This window comes from Boleophthalmus pectinirostris, unplaced genomic scaffold, assembly GCF_026225935.1.
Source record: "Boleophthalmus pectinirostris isolate CB_2022bp ecotype Guang Dong unplaced genomic scaffold, ASM2622593v1 HiC_scaffold_19, whole genome shotgun sequence".
NCBI classification, from domain to species: Eukaryota; Metazoa; Chordata; class Actinopteri; order Gobiiformes; family Gobiidae; genus Boleophthalmus; species Boleophthalmus pectinirostris.
The window spans coordinates 32,060,070-32,077,920 of NW_026571140.1; the positions used below are offsets into that span (position 1 = coordinate 32,060,070).

The following is a 17,851-nucleotide window of genomic DNA, read 5'->3' on the forward strand; positions in this document are numbered from 1 at the left end:
TTTTAGATTTGTTTACAGCATGTCACCCTTTAGGATTCAAATTAGATTTGTGTCATGTCACATCTCAGGCACATGGATCATAGAGTTTGTACAAGAAACATCAACACTAAGACTAGCAGGTTTCCCTTCATCATTACGACTGGATGGAATTGCAAATTATTTCATTTTATTTTGACATTGAATAATTTGAATATGTAGTTAGTAGCTACAAAGTTGTTTCAGGTTCTTTGTGAGCTGTGAGCCTCTTCAATGGGCACGCTCTGTTCATTTCATCAGATCTTTAACACAATTTCACTTGTGGTAGTGTTATTTTTATCACCTGTATGACCTTTAAAATGAATGAACAGCATATTTACTGAAGAACTGGCAGATCATCAGGACACAGATCAACGCACAGACTCAGCACTTGTTACATATTCTTTATATATTTACCCAACAGAAAGTAGTCCTATTACACTCTAGTGCGCAATATTGCCAAACGTAAACAATTTTATTTGGTGATATTGTTTTATTTTAACACAATCTGACCAAAAAGAGCTGACTTAGTTGGAACTAAAACAGGTGAGACGATTTTAAAAAGTCTCTCACATGTAAAATTACAGTAGTTAAATATATTTTCTGTTTTTTACTTGAGTTTTCAGACTATCTTAGAACATTTTTGTCTGTGTTTGCTAATGTGTGCATTATGTCACCATGGTAACTGCTGAACATTCTGCTAATAGAGATGCATGTAGAACAACCCCAGCATGATGCACCTGCAAAGTATGACTATCTTATGCTTATATCAACTCTTGTTCTAAATTTGACTTGCTTTTCACATGGGCTGTCATTACTACAATCCTACATCTGTTTTATTATATATATATTTATTTTGTTTTGTTTTGTTTTATTTTCTTACCAGGCGTCAGGTCTTGGTCGTATGAAGCCGAACACTTTGATGATGGGCTTCAAGACAAACTGGAGGACAGTAGGAGCAGAGGCAGTGCAGAGCTACGTGGGATTACTACAGTGAGTGCACAGAAATATTAGACTTATACTTATCTAAAGAGTGTTTTACTAAATTGTTTATGGAGCAGCTTGTCTTGATTTTAGTCATTTCTTGTGATTGTTTATATTGAGTGTATGTATTTTTTATGTCAATTTCAAGGTGCACAGGGTAATTTTCCATGTTTGTCTCCATGGAGATGTCGATACTTTGGTTTAAATTATCCATAGTATGGCATTAAACAAACTTACATTTATTCAAATATTAATTGTTGGTAAAAAACCTCCATTCTTATTGTGAGTGGGGTCACCTCTCCACAAATCTAACCTGTAATTTGTCTTGCAAGTCTCCATGGAGATTCACAACTTTATGTCCATATTGTGGAACATTCTAAGCACATTTCCATGGAGAAAAGCAGGTGACGGACCCTCCAGGAGACAAGTTACACAGTGCGCCTTTAAATGTAGTCATCTATCAGGAACAAGAAAAAACACAAAGAAAATATTGACCACGCAGAAAAGGAGGAACTATGCACAGTTACTACCTGCTATCTCGACTTGATATAATATAAATTTGCAAGAAAACATGTTAAAGGTGCATTATGTAACTTTTTGGTTACTCTGCCTGGATGAATGTTCCACAGTATGGCATTAAACAGATATATCTTACATTTATTTAATTACAGATGGTTTTATAGCTCAAAAATACCTAGAAAAACTGGCATTCTGACTGTGAGTGGGGTTTCCTCTCCATAGATCTGACCTGTAACTTGGTCTGGTTTGGTCTCCATGATAATCAAAAGGTTTAATGTCATACTGTGACATAGAAATAACACCTCAGTGGAGAAAAGTATTTGACTGGCACCATAAAAGTTACACCATGCTCCTTTAAATGAACTGATATAGACATTTTATTATCTCAGTTAAACACTAGTTGGAGATACAGGAGCATGGGAGGGCATCTGACACTAAGGGAGATAGGAAGATGGGAGGGCATTTGTGAAACTCTTGTAGTTATTTTTGAACATACATTTTTGTAACACGTGGGTTGACTTGTGTGCTTTGCTTTGCAGTGACGCCTTTGATTTTGAATATGGGACTGTGGTGCTGAGGATGGATGAAGGATTAGACGTGGCCCATATTGTGGAAGCAGAAGGTGAGATTTTACGTGCATTTTTATAGATCTTATTATATTAACAATTATAAAAAAATTACATAAAAAGTCTGTCGTCCAAGAATTGTTTTGACAATTTAATAGAAAACAGGAACACTTTAAGATAAGAAAGACTCTGCAGTGTGAATGCCAAAAAAGCATTATACAATTCAAAATATTTTTCTTGGCCAATATGTAATAAAAATGTGTCAACAGAAAGATGTGCGAGAATAATAAATGGCTCTATAAACCAGGACTTAATAAAATGCTGTCTGAGTACTATGGCAAAACAAAACAATCCAGGTAGTCTGAGTTTGTTCACCCAAACTTTATAACTTTGTTTGAATTGTAATATAAGAATCAGACACATTTATCTGGAATAGAAACAAACAGTTTTATATTGAGACACAGCACATAGACTGAAAATATCTTGTGGGTGGGAGCCAAAATGTCTTCACTGTTGCATAAAACAGTGTCCAGGTGACTACCGCTGAAGCATTGTAGAGCCTGCACATGTGTGTCTATGGCAGAATGTTCATCAGTTGCCATGGTGACACAATACACACATAAGCAAATACTGTTAAAACATTTTAAAATAGTCTGAAATTCAAGAAAAAAAATGGAAACTGGATTTAAACAACACATTTTTAGGAGTCAGATCAAGTGACTTTCAAGAAAAAAGTGAACTAATTGAAAAACTGTTGCGACTGTACCGGATAACAGCGATGTAGAAGTTTGTAGCAGATTTCCCTTTGCTTGTTGGAGATGAGATATTTGTGAGGTAATGTACGTACATTTTTCCATGGAATATTGTCAAGTACAATGACTAACAGTGCAAGAGTAGGGCTCCGTTTGGGAGATGCACTTGTGGTGATAGTCGCTCTTTTTCTGCATCGACTCATTATAAGGCAAGTTTAATTGAAGATGAAGCCGAGTAAGTTCCTTTTGAAAAGTTTTTCAAAGTTTGGTGCAGCGTCTTCATTCACACTGCTCAAGCCGACATCTTCAGGCGCGGTCCTGTCCTGCCGCTTCCCCATTTTAGACTCCTGGCTTCACTAATGACATCACTCTGTTGCAGCCAATGAAATAGCGGCAGGAGTAACCCTGTCATCATATCACTGAATACATCTCAGAATGTCTAATAAACAAAATGTGAACTAAAACAAGTTAAATTAATACTATTGAGTTTGGACAAATATCGGAATAAATGTATATTTATGTTTATTAAAATAAAATGGCAAATATTGGTAGGGATTATTTTGTCTTCCCCAAATATTGTTGTGACTTGTCCCCACTGTCTCTACACAAACCTACGCCCTTGACACTTTACGAAAACTTAAGTCTCGGCACCCGTGAATCTCCCTGGGTTCAGACGGGTGTGATTGACAGGTTGATTAGCCAGTCAGAGACAAGCATGGTCAGTCCATATATCAAATATGGCTGAAAGGAGAAAAAAAAAAAAAAAGATCGCAGCAGACTGAAAAACATCACAGACTTCTGCAGAATCATTGAGCAAAGCACTAAACTAACACTTGTTTGTAAATGATAATTATTCAGTGAGCTCCTTTGGTTCACATGTGTCACTGAAAAAACAAATCTTATTACACAATCATATTTAGTTCTGTCTTGAGACATGACGGAGAGTGCGAGGACCAGACTTATATCTCTCTTTATAAAAATACCTAGAGGAATGAGTCTGGATTTGCCAGGCTGGCTGAAACCTTCTCCACAGACTTTACAGAAGTCCTGCACAGGAGGCGTACTGCTGTCTCGACTTAAACCACTCCAATTATAGAAACAATAATAAAGTAGAGATAAGAGGGACACTTTGCTCTGAGCTGTTCACTGTGTTTGCTGCCGATAAGATAAGATGCTCAAATTATTATGTTTTAACTTTGTCTCAGTCCGATAGTAACCCGCTCCTGATATAGACCCCAGATTTATGGTCTATTTAATGGATTAGAATATCATGAGTCATTGCATTTCAGCAGTTCAGTTTATTTATTTGTTTGTTTGTTTAAAATGGTACTACAATTACAACTTCACCTGGACTATTTTAAGATTCCAAGAGTCCTTTAGTCATTTCTTGTGGTCATGTTTAAGTGATTGGATTTTTAGTTCAATTTATTTAGTTCAGTGTATTTAATGCATTTTACCAATCCAATCCAAAATAATGCACTTGATACAGTTTTTTGATTAAAGATGCACTGCGCAACTTTTCTGGTGGAGGGGCTGCTAAAACCAGCTTTTCCCTCATGTACAGTATTTTCATAATTGTGACTAAATATTTTAAATCTTAATAGTTTTCAGTAAATTTGATATGAACATATTTTTTTATACTCAGCTGGGACATAGTCATGCAATTGTTATGAAATACTGAAAACAAAAAATCCCACTTATACTACAGTATAACTGATTAAATAATATAAACTAAAATTATAATACCATGCTAGAGTATTGTAAAACTTAATCTATAACCTATAAATTTCACTTTCTTCTTTTATTAATTGATTTTAAATTACAAAAAAAAACTAAACTAAAACTAATATTTCACTTTCTAATACCAAAATTATGATTTAACTTTTATGAAATAATGTATTGATCAGATGTCCTGGAATTTGAATATCACACGAGTAAATTACAAATGTGTACACTGACACCTGGACACCTCGCTGTTATTATTATTATTTTTATCTTTATTATTCTGCTTGATTTCCTTATCGTATGTTTTATTTCACCATAAATGTTGTTCAGCACTTTGGTAAGCTCTGGCTGTTTCAAATGTGCCTTACAAATAAATCTGATTTGATTAATTTGATAAATTTAATCTCGTAACATTGAAATTCCGATTAAACTTTTATTGAATAATGTATTGATCATGTTTCGACAGATGAGATGTTGAAGGCGGCGAAGGAGCAACAGGCTCTGGAGGACGAGATGACGCCGAACGGAAAAGCCAAAGGATTGTTCAGGAAAAGCAGGAACTCCTCACAGCAGGTGCTCACCACCAGAGGTACAGACACACACACACACACACACAAACACACACACACAAAAGGCTCTGATCAGACGCCGTTTAACTCTAGACACTGTATGCATGTATTTAATCTATCTTTCGTCTAAATATTGTATGTTGATTTAAATCTATACATTTAGATTAACTTGTTTAACGTTTATCTTTTGGGTTTGTAAAAGAGTGTTCAGAAAAATACGTCATAACTAGAGCGGGGTATCATTAAGAAGTTGCTGATACGATACATATCTCGATACAGTGAGCTTTCGATTCAGTACGATTCAATACGATATATTTCAAATCGATTCAATACGGTTCAATAAAAAAATAAAGCCTAACTCAACTAACTGGCTGTGATACTAAAAGTCTTTGTGCAAAATTTATATAAACACACCCATTTTATTCATCAAAACAGCGAAAATGTCATATGTGTTGCATAAAAATGTTTCCTTCCTCTAAACAAGCAACAAAACTGAGCTCTGTAACAAAATAATTTAGTAAAATATACCAAAAAATACTGTTGGTGATATATCTATACAGCAACCGACGATACTGATACTGTATCATCTTATTAAACAATACGATATAGTGATATTTCTATTATTATTTGGATATTTTTGCACACCCCTAATCATAACTGATTCAAAAATAAGGAAGCCCCTAAACAAATTTAAACCACACAAGAATAGTAAATCTGCTTTGTGATCTCTCTGTGTGGGACATATATAAGAAAACAATATAAGAAAAGGAAAAATGAGTCATAAGACAAAAACAAAAGCTTTGGTGTTAATACAGTCTGAAATGTGCAGTAAGTAACTTTCAGGTGAAGGGTCTGCCACCTGCTTGTCTCCATGGAGATGCTTTACTCTATAATATTTGACAATATGGTATTTTATCATTTTAATCATGCGTTTTCACTGTGAGCAAGGTCACCTCTCTACAGATCCGACGTGTAACTTGACAAATGACTCCACGTGTGTGTCTGATGGATAAGTTTAAAGCCGTATTGCGGAACATTACAAGCAAAGCAATGAGTAAACGTTGAAAACACGCAAGTTACATAGTGCAGGTGTAATTTAAACCATTCAAACTCAAATTTACAGAGGGCCAAAATTAAAAACTGGGTCTAAGTCGTGAGACAAACTAAATGTTTATTGAAAAATGTCAACAATATCTGCATGTTTTCTCTTTTCGGGATGTGTAATGTTCTTATTAAAATAAATGTTTAATAAGAATTTAGCTTAAACATTAAATCCAGAACAAGCATAATATAAAATAATAGCAACATTTTAAATAAATAATGTCTCTATAGCCTATCTGTAACCGACGGGCCAGCTTTAGGACATATTTGATTATTCTTGCAGGCCAAATATAATTATATCGTGGGCCAAATTTGACCCTTGTCTGATTTAAACTATTGTCCATTGAGTAAACATTTAGTATGCAATATTCTGACCACAATATTATATTTGAAGTGGCTTTATTTGCCATAAAGATTGTAAAAACCAGTCTAGTCTCCACTATTGATAACAGCCAATTAAATGTGTTTATTTTTCATCCACTTAACACTTTTATCAAACTATAAATAAATTCTCCAGCAGTGAAACTTCTCTCAGCTGCTGTACGCTATAATCGAATCATGCACAAACGCTCAACTTGTCTCCACGGTGTAATCCAATAATATAGGGCTCTGATGCAGTTAGCAGCACATCATTTAAAAAGCAGCCAGTTCACAAGAATACAGATACTTTCTCTTCACCTCACTTGGCGCCACTGCAACTGTATTTAGTATGCAACAAAAATCCTGCGCATTACTATCTTAGAAAGGGCTGATTAGGCTCTTAATGTGGCTAGTTCTCCCATGTAACTGGATAAGCAGTGAAAAAGCAACACCCAGGGAATACTAGTTTTGTTTGAAGTAGCACATTTGCAGATCCAGCTACAAGAACGAAAAACACAAAGAAATTAAGAAAAAACTCCGACATAATTAGGTACGCTGGTCTCTGGAGCACAGCTATCGAATAAAATTTCATTATAGTTGTTAAATGCCCTTTGAGGAGGTTTTGTACAGTTCTTCTAATTAAGTAGTGAGGAAAACATTACAGCCTTCATTTGCAGTCACATGCAGTGAAAATCAAATCTATTATTAGTCAAATATATTTACTGTGTTGCTGGGTTTCAGGTGACAACGTTCTATAGACCAATCATATTTAATGCAGATGGGAGCAGCTGAAATGAATGTTGGTAAAATGCAGATTTCTGTTGTTATATGGTGAGTTCTTGGGTCTAGTCATTAATACAAATGATCAGGTTCACCACAGGATATTTCAGGGGAAGTACAGTGTAATCAATATGGAATCAATAGAATCTGATGATTACACTGCATTGCACTGATGATTTCTATTAAAGGGATAGTCCTGAATTTTGGACATAGGTCCTCATTTCCTAGTGAACCAGAGTGTTGGAGACGTGTGGAGGCACTTTTTAAAATATTCCATCCAGTCCTTGTATTTGCAGAGGTCGCTGGTGCTAGGCTAGTGCATGTCAATGGCCATAGTTATCCTGCCACTAAAAACAGTCTTACTCACTCCACAAAACACCCGAAGCAAATCTATTATTATGCCAGACTGTTGATGTAAATGTCTGTGTCAATAGAATATTTTTTAGAAGTAAAACCAACCTTGCATTTGAAGGATTTATGTCTGAGCAGAAACAGCGAGTTGTACTTCCTGATAGAAAGCTCGGCAGTGGCGGACTGATATCACCTAGCACCTATCTTACCTGCAAAGTTTATATAATGTTTTAATTTTATGTATCTATTTTAGGCAAGTAAAGATTCTTATACAATGGAACATATAACATAAACAAAATCATAATAGAAATGAAAGTAGTGAAAGTAAAATTCTGCTGCTGCTGAGAAAATAGTCCCTCAACATGTGACGATTCATGCAATGCAAGGTTAGTTTTATTTCAAACATTATTCTATCAACACAGACATTTACATCGTAATAATTGTTTTGCTTCGGGTGTTTTGTGGAGTGGGTAAGACTGTTTTAGTGGCAGGATAACTATGGCCATTGACATGCACTAGCAATGTCTACAAATACAAGGACTGGATGGAATATTTAAAAAAGTGTCTCCACACGTCTCCAACACTCTGGCTCACTAGGAAATGAAGTCCTATGTCCAAAACTCTGGACTGTCCCTTTAATGACTAGATCCATTCATTTCTTATATTACAATAAAAATGTGCCTTTTAACAATATTCATTTTAGTTGCCCCCATCTGTATGAAATATTATAGCCTATATAATGTTGTGATATCATCTGAAACCCAGCAATTTCTGACACACACTTGCGTTACCATTAAACATACATTCAAATACTATTTTTATCTCATCTCAAAAAATGGTGAATGCTTGAACAGGTTTCCTCCCGGGTGATTGGAATTCAGCAGCCTGTGACAGAGCAGTGAATATAATATCATATATATATATTTAATCAAATGGGATTACATATGGATATAATGATTGGAAATACACGGGAGGTGGTGAAACTAAATTATTACAACTTTAGGATAACGATGTGGATAGTTAAAGGGACCATATTAGGCTATTTCTGATCTATGTTATAATGTTGTTTCTGAGCTTTGGAGATGTAGACAGACTAATAATAAACCAGGATTGCGTAAACATTTGTGAATGGAACATAACACAACTCCAGGTCTGTTTCCATGAGGTAACAACATTCTACCGTGGCTATAAACTCACAAGAAACTGGGTAATTTATCTTTCCTGACTGTGTTTGTGTAGCCAGACTGAATAAAACTGATGTTAGTGTTTCTCATACGCCTTCTCTCTTCCCTATATACGTGGGTTTTTTTTTTTCCTATTTCCTGATTGTGCCTGTGTTATCTGTCCTCCAGTGTCTGTGTGCGGACCCCCTCCTCCGCAGGTCGCTCAGATGAATGAGAAGCTCGTTCAGGCCAGTAACCTGTTCAAGAAGAAACAGCCCAAAGGAACCATTGACGTGTGGTGGCTGTTTGATGACGGAGGTGAGTTCAATACATAAAGTCATAAATAAAAGCTGTGAGTCTGTGAGCTGTAGCGGTGGTTTCAGCGTGGCACAGAGACATTATGTGATTCAGTGTTTTCCATAGGTTTCTACTATTATTGTATTATTACCTCTATACTGAACAAAAGATACTGATTATAGATTAAAAATGGATACTTCTATACATTTATGATCAGTGGTGGAAGGCAACGAAGCAAAATAGTGAAGTACTGTACTGAAGTAAAATGTGTAGGTATCTGTACTTTACTTAAAGGTTGTATGGAGGATTTTTTTTGTTTCGAATTGTCAATGATAGCATTATAAAGGTGCAGTAGCCTTGTAATTATGATGACCAAAAAAAAGAGAATAAAAATTCATCAACTCTGGACGTGGTGGGGCCAGCTAAACATTTGCCAATAGATAACGACACTGCCTCGTTATCTGTTAGCTGACAGGCTGTCAATCAAACTCCCTACGTTTCTAGTGTAACTGACTTGCCTGCGCGCTGCCGTTACGTGGTTTGCGTACGCCTGTCACGCAGTCCACAGACGCAAGACGCACAGACGCTGTTTACTCCACCAACGCAACAGTTCTTAGCGGCTTTTTTTGACCTATATCTTTCTCGCAGTTAGCACAAAGTTTGTTGCAATGGCAGACAAGAATCCAGGAGCAGTTAGCCGCAAAAGAAAGTCAGTTTTTGAGATTGCTGAAAGAAGAAGACAAGGGGAAAAGCAGCAAAGCCAAACTAAGGTGATTCTTGTAGATTCATTCCAGCGATGGCGCAACTGAAGCAGACGAAGGGTCTAAAGACTGATGTACTGGTCGCCAAATTACTCCTGGACAGGTCACTTCTGCTTATTATGAAAACGTACTTTATTTCCAAGAGCTAGACAAACGTTTTTCAGGACACGAAAGCGATATCCTATGTCTGAAAACATAATTTTCAAGGCAAAGAAAGAGTCCGCTTGCTGCTGCGTGTTGTAGCTAGTTCATTTGCACTGAATCTCCGCGCACCCTTTTCTGCACCCCTTTCCTTCTCCTGCCCCTGCTGCCCGTTCCGCTCTTCCCCCTGCTCCTCACTTCTCCGGGCACGGAATCTCCGCGCACCGCTCCCCTCTCCTCTCTCCTCTCTCCTCTCTCCTCTCTCCCTGCTCCGCTCTTCTCCCTGCTCCTCACTTCTCGTCTGCGCACGAAATGTCCGCGCACCCGCTCTCCCCGCTCCTCACTTCTCCCCCTTGCCTAACCAACACTCTAGTTAGTTGTTTACAAGTCATGTGCAGCGCACCGGCTGTAAACAAACCTGTTTCTGGCGTAGTGAGGAGGCGGGAGGAGGCGTTTCTACGTAGGGAGCTGTAGGGGAGGGGGGGTGGTTTCACACATGCGCAACATTTGAAAAAGGACAAACAGTCGCTGGATTTCTCGTTCCTTGGAAAATCCTCCATACAACCTTTAAGTACATTTTACAGTGGATAATTTTTACTTTTACTTCACTACATTTGAAAGCAGTATTTATACTTTCTACTCTACTATATTTTTGAACTTTACTGAAAATTAAAAGGACTTTTTATATGATTTTAGAAGTTATTTTTACCATGTTTGTGGTAACATCCTAACTAAAGCTTCAGAGTTCAAACTTCGTCTTTCTGCAAACAAAAATAAACACACAAAATTCAAAAAAGTTAAGAAATTGATTTGTATTGTTAACTTGAAAACTACGACTACGTGACTTCACAAGGTTGAACAGAGCATTTTGGTGGAACAGAGCATAAAGGATTACTCAAACATGTAAATGAAACAAAACACAACTCCAGGTATGTTTTTGAGAAGGTAACAACAATGTAACAAGGCTTTATAATATTTAATTGTTTTGTAATATACAGTAGGACCTTTAAAACGAATTATTTTCAATTGTTCTGCAAAAACACAAACACTTAAACACACCATTGTTCAACTCAATTTAGCACTAGCAAAAAAAAAGTTTCTAAAACTAAGATACATAATTGGAATATATTACACCTCCAAATTTATTATTAAAATGAGCTGCGGTGCCTTGGGGGAGATCTGTCAGAGCCCTCATTGATCTTTGGCTGTTTAACATTAGAGCTGTGTTCAATACAGGCCCGTTGCCGCGGGCGACGTCCCTCTGACTGCAGGAGACAAATGCACAGAGACAAATCTTCAGAAGGTTTTCACACAGGTTTAACTCACAGCTCAGATCTCGCCACGAGCCAGAGCACAGCCGCCCCACCGCATGTTTAATTCTGAGGTTTCATTGAATAATTATACGTTAATAATTTATGGACAAAGTATTATTCAAGCATCTTTATAGTTCATAAAGTAAATGATGACTAATGCAAAACAGGGGCATGATTAAAGTCCCACTGTGTAACTTTAGAGCCAAAAGAGTAAAATAAATAGATGTTTTTTTTTTTCTTTTTGGACGTGTTTATTGCACTGAAAAACATAGACATATGACCTCAGCGGGCTTGGGTCTCCATAAAGCCAACTCTTATATATACAGTTTATGTTAATGTAAATGTATTTGGGCTGCTGATGAGTCTTTAGTTTTATTTAAAATGTTGTAAATTAGTTGTTTTATTGTGCGTAATATGCTGATATGCCTTGGCAAGAGCTTCTATGAGGTACTATATTAGAACATTATGAAAATTAGATAATAATGGTGTCTATCTGAACAGGGTAATGTTACTGTATCTCTATTTAAAGGTGCACTGCATAACATTTCTAGTGGAGGGTTCGCCACCTGCTCGTCTCCATGTGGATGTTACTGTTTTATCTAGAATGTCCCACAGTATCTATTAAACGAAGGAGACAAGCATGTTACAGCACTACACTACATTACAATTCAGATCTGTGGAGACTCGCACCTGTTCACAGAAAGAATTACAGTATTTTTGAGCAACAGAAATGTGTAATGAATAAAGATGGATACATGGATATGTTTAATGTCACACCATGGAACATTACAGGCAAAGCAATAACATCTCCATGGAGACGAGCAGGTAGTGGACCCTCCACCAGAAAAATTGCGTGGTGCACCTTTAAGTCAATGTACCAAAGAAGTTAAGATCTGGAGCTCCCATTTGCTCTGCTGTCACCCACTTCCCTGGATGGTTCAAATGCAAATACCTGTTTCTTGGAGTACCTAATCTTCCTAATGCTATACTGTAAATCAGGGGTCACCAAACTTTTTTTTGGGGGGTCACATTATCGCTCCTGACTGTGATGGGGGCTAGGGTCAGGTCAGTCGTATAACAGAATTGTACGACCCTGACGACGCAGATTATATTCTCGAAAACCGCCACACTTTCTTTACATATCAGAGAAACTGCATGGTCTTTACACTGAACAAAAAAAATAATCGGTTGTCCACTGCTCTTTGAAAACTCTCCACTCTCTGTCAACTTTTCGTACTTTAACACGAGACATTTTGCTGTCCGTAACTGCACTACAGAACTCTGCGTGTGCATTGACTGTCACTGTTTGATCTCGAGCTTGTCAGGTGACGAAAATTCTGCAGCAAATGTAAATATGTCATGTAATTATTTAAATATAAATACTTCATATAAATGACATGACCACTTTTGAGGATTGCCTCATAGGGTCAGTTCAAGTGGTGGGGGCAGAGGGGCTTGGGGGTCGGTCAAACTCCTGCTGTAAATCCTTGCACTCTGGTAGACAGTCGAGTTACCGGCGTATATAGTAACAAGTTTTGTGTTTGTTGTGCTGCAGGTTTGACTCTGCTGCTGCCGTACATTTTGACCACCAGAAAGAAGTGGAAGGACAGTAAACTCAGGATCTTCATCGCAGGACAACCTGGACGATGCGAGCAGGACAAAATAGAGTAAGTCACACTTCTACGACCAGTATTTTACATTTAAGTTACTTTCTGAGTACCATGAGATCTTTAATTTCTGGTCTAAACTGGGCTAGAACCTGGTCTAACAGGACTACACCATTGTTACAGTAGTTTTTTTAACAGATCTAAACATAAGGAGGACTAAAGTAGGCTAGAGGTATATAGACTCTAAATAGTCTAAATGAAACATAAACACAGAAGGAGCTTGCATATCACAGAAAGACGCTTTTAGACTACTGAGCATGTGCAAAGCGATTAGATCTGATGTACTATAAAAATGAGCCAACATTGCATTTTAATTGTAACTGTTCTGTGTGTTTTAGGATGAAGTCTTTGTTGCAGAAATTCAGAATAAACTGCAGTGATATTACAGTCATCGACGACCTTCACATCAGCCCCAGATCTGACAGGTGAGGAGAGGATTTACAATTGTTATCGCGCGAATAAATTGCTGTACTATGAAACAATAAAATAACAAACTGTCACTGACAAAATAACACAAGGCAATAAAAGTGTAATCATGATCTCATTCCTGTGACAATATGCAATTTTGGAAAAAAATAAATAAATAAACTTTAGTTACCTCTTTACCATTTATATTATTTACTCTATGTTATGTTATACAGTATTGTGATGTGTCCAAGTATTTTCCCTTGTGGATCAATAACATTAATAAGTCTCAGTCTAAGGAATGATGATACTAAATATTCAGGAATGATGATCAAATACGAAATCATGATCTGGCTCCAAGTAAATTGTTATATTTGTGTGTAAAATCTCTCATTCGTCCAGGTAGAATCCATTGCAAAACGAGAGAATCGATTTGTCAACTGGACCAATGTTTATCTGGTCAAATACGTTTCGCAGCTCATCCAACAAAGCAATGTGGTCTACTTCAGTCAGTGTAGTGAAGACTGCAGTGAGCGCTACACTGGAGAAACACAACAGAAACTTCATAAGAGGATGTACCAACACAGAGGAGAGAGCAATAGTGGACCTCAGTCTGCTGTACATCTTCATCTAAAAGCCACAGGACACTCCTTTGAGGATAGTGAGGTACAAAGAAAAGAACTGGTTGGAGAGGGGAGTTTAAGAGACTATTTTTGTTAAGAAAGAGAATCCTTCCTTGAACAGAAATGGAGGATTCAGGCATCATCAGTCTCCCCTTTATAACTCCATCCTCAAACCTAAATCAAAACAAAGAAAACAACAGGGATAGCAGGTCCAGAGGTGTGAAAGCTTCATTATGGGCCTGAATGATTATGCTGCGATGACCCCACACTTAGTGCAAGATCAATAGGCCTATCTAGCAAACAGAAACTGTAAACAAGTAGGTGTGTTAGTTTCAGAGTAGTTTCATTTATAGTTAGCTCCTCCTTTCATGCAGATATAAGGAAGTGTCCACCAGTGTCTGACCAGAACTGAAGAAGCAGCTCGAACGTATTTGACCAAATTAACTTTTGTCCAGTTGTCAAGATGAATTTCTCTTTTTGCCATAAATTCTAATATAATTTTTCTGACATATTTTCCACCCTTATTTGTTGTGTTAAGTTAATATTTTCTGCTGGTTAGCTAGAGAATAGACAGATACATGTATCCACGCTCATTCTTCTTGTCTAATTCCAGCCTTAAGAAGTTGGATGAGATGATCGCTCCTTTCCGTCTGAAGGAGAACTCTAAAGACTCGGCTCAAGCGGAGGCGCTGCGTAAACAGTTTCCCTGGAAGATCACAGACGAGGAGCTCAGCACATTTGAAGAGAAGGTGAGTACACAGATTATACAGATACTTTGCAGTAACATCAGGCTTGCTGGGGGTGTTCTACATGAATCTCTATTGGGAGAATGCTCATCAGTTACCATGCGGATGCAAAAAACGTTTTAAGATCATATGAAAAACACACAAAATGGAATTAAACAGCACATTCTCAGAAGCCTGTGATCAATACAAACCTTCACCGTTCTGTTTTAGCTTGTGATTGTGATTTTATTTGAGAGGGACTTTTTAACACCACAAATCATCTCACTTGTTGTAGTTCAGGCTAAGTCAGTTCTTTATGGTGAGATTGTGTTAAAACAAAGCTCAGATTAAAGTCTAACTTGAGTCACAGAGCTTCAAACAGAGTAGTGCTTACTGTTAGCATCACACCCCCAGGGAATGTTGATGACATGAGCTGCGAAGTATCAATAATCTGTGGCCTGTTGCTGTGGCCCTGTTGTAATCACATTTATTGATTTAATTTTCATTACAGACCAACCTGCAAGTGCGACTGAATGAACTTCTCCAAGAACACTCCAGATCAGCCAATCTCATCATTGTGTAAGTGAAGCCAACTTGTACTAAAATTAGTTGTAGTAAGAAGCACTACGTGATGTGCCCGGGATCCAGAATACACATTTCTTCAATACTTTATAAAGATGTGAGTCTGGTCCCTGGTGAATCTCTGAGATCAGACTGGTGTGACTGACAGCTGGATTAGTCAGTTTGGGACATGCATGGTCCATCCGTAACTAAACAAAAGGGATATTGTTCTTGATTTGCAAAGTAGTTGTAGTGTTGTGGAACTTTTTTGTAGTACAATTGAGTGAAAATGAAATAAGGCCTTGAGTCAAAAATGTGTTTTTGTTTTGGCAAGAGGGACAACCCAAAAAGAACAATTGAGTGAAGCTCAGAGTGAGATGCTCTCAGACATATTCTTATTTTTTATACTTATACAGAGAAATGCCAAGGCCTTATAACAGATACAAATGAATGCACGGTATGCAGTTACAATTGTTGCTGATTCATAGAACAGTACAGGATCTGATAGTAGTATTAGTATTAGCAGTAGTAGTAGCAGTAGCAGTAGTAGCAGTAGTAGTAGTAGTAGTAGTAGTAGTAGTAGTAGTAGTAGTAGTAGTAGTAGTAGCAGTGGTAGTAGTAGTAGTAGTAGTAGTACTAGTAGCAATAGTAGTAGTACTAGTAGCAATAGTAGCAGTGGAAGTAGTAGTAGTAGTAGTAGTAGTAGTAGTAGTAGTAGTAGTAGTAGTAGTAGTAGTAGTAGTAGTAGTAGTAGTCCAATTAGGTTCATTAGGTCTTTACGTTCACAAATGCAGGTTTGACAAAAGAATCTCTAAATCTGTAGTTGTTCTATTAGCAGTTGTAGTAATAGTAGGCTTAGTAGTAGTAGTAGTAGTAGTAGTAGTAGTAGTAGTGGCATTAGTAGTGTTTGTAAGGAAACCCAATTATTTCTTGTTGAGATATTTCAGTTCTACTAAACTTCTTTCTAAACTTCTTACTTCTATAGTTTTTACAAGGTTTTGTAGTAGTAGTAGTAGTAGTAGTAGTAGTAGTAGTAGTAGTAGTAGTAGTAGTAGTAGTAGTAATAGTAGTAGTAATAGTAGTAAGGAAACCCAGCTTGTTGAGATCTTTCAGTTCTACTAAGTACTTATGTTTTTTACGTAACGTTTTTGGACCCCTTCTGGACTTCTACAGCTTGTACATGGTTTTGTAAAGTAATAATAATGAATGAATAATAATACTTTTTTTTTAAGTAGCGCTTTTCAGGACACTCAAAGATGCTTTTCAAAACACATATTAAAATAGTCAAAACAGCAAAAAGCAAATAGCACAGTAAAGATAAAAACAGTGAATCATATTGACAAAAATTTTGGATGTATTGCAGTTTACTGAGAGTTTTGGAGGATGTGCCCTAGACAATGCTACTGCAGTAATCTAGTCTGTAGGTGATGAAGGTCTGGATCAGGATTTCAGCAGCAGAAGGACAGGGATGAACGGAGCCAGACAGTGTTTTTGAGGTGAAAGAACGCAGACCGGGTTATTTGATTGACGTGTTGTTCGAATGTAAAATTAATGTCAAAGAGAAAACCGAGATTGCAGATGGATGGGGATGGGGAAAGTGTGGTGCGGTCAAAGTTTAATTGGATGGATTTCGAAGTGTTTTTGGGGCCAGTTATAATTATATTGGTAAAGTAATAGTAGTAGCAGTCGTGTATGTAAGAAAACTCGAGAGCATTTCTTGTTGCGATATTTCAAGTCCATTAAAGTAACTATTTTTCATTTTCACCTTTTCATTAGACCCCTTCTGGACTTCTATAGCTTGAAAATGATTCAATCCCTCGCTGCTCTCTCTCTCTTTGCAGGAGCATGCCCATCGCTCGTAAAGGCTCCGTGTCTGATTTCCTGTACATGGCGTGGCTTGACAGTTTGACAAAAGACCTCCCTCCGACTCTGCTGATTAGAGGCAACCACAAGAGCGTGCTCACGTTCTACTCGTGAGCAAACCAAACAAATGGAAGTCCCACTCATACGAAAGGAGACCTGTTTTCAAACTGGACCAGCGGCTTGGGCCAATGTTATTCCATCTTCTGCACACTGCAATGAAACCCACTCACTCGGCTTTTATAAGATATATAGAGCGGTCAGTGTAATATACAAGAACACAGAGCCTGCTGCAAGACCGAAGGAAAATAAGAGTAAGAAAGAAATAAGAACAATATGAAACTATAGATTTGTTGGTGTTTTTTGAGATTCTAAAATGTGATAAGGGGCCTCTCTCAGATGAAGCAGAAGTCCTCATTCTGGTTTCAACTATAGATTATTTTGGTACATAGAGCCTGCTGCAAGATGGAAGGAAAATAAGAAATAAGAAAGAAATAAGAGCAATATTTATCTACAGATTTTTGGGTTGTTTTTTGAGATTTTAAAATGTGATAAAGTGCCTTTCTCAGATGGTTGTTTAAATATTTCACTAGAGAAACCATAAAAGTTGAAA

At 37.2% G+C, this 17,851-nt stretch overlaps 1 protein-coding gene across 2 annotated transcripts in view; it reads left to right on the forward strand.

Moving 5' to 3' along the window:
• Positions 1–17,355, forward strand: part of slc12a1 (solute carrier family 12 member 1) — a 42,240-nt gene extending 24,885 nt beyond the window's left edge. For both annotated transcript variants that reach the window (XM_020939025.2, XM_055154481.1), the window contains exons 18-26: positions 902–1,008; positions 2,058–2,140; positions 5,028–5,150; positions 9,075–9,203; positions 12,953–13,064; positions 13,403–13,489; positions 14,706–14,841; positions 15,329–15,396; positions 17,220–17,355. In XM_020939025.2, coding sequence (XP_020794684.1) covers positions 902–1,008; positions 2,058–2,140; positions 5,028–5,150; positions 9,075–9,203; positions 12,953–13,064; positions 13,403–13,489; positions 14,706–14,841; positions 15,329–15,396; positions 17,220–17,355 — 981 coding nt within the window. The remainder of the gene's footprint in view (positions 1–901; positions 1,009–2,057; positions 2,141–5,027; positions 5,151–9,074; positions 9,204–12,952; positions 13,065–13,402; positions 13,490–14,705; positions 14,842–15,328; positions 15,397–17,219) is intronic.
• Positions 17,356–17,851: the final 496 nt, after the last annotated feature.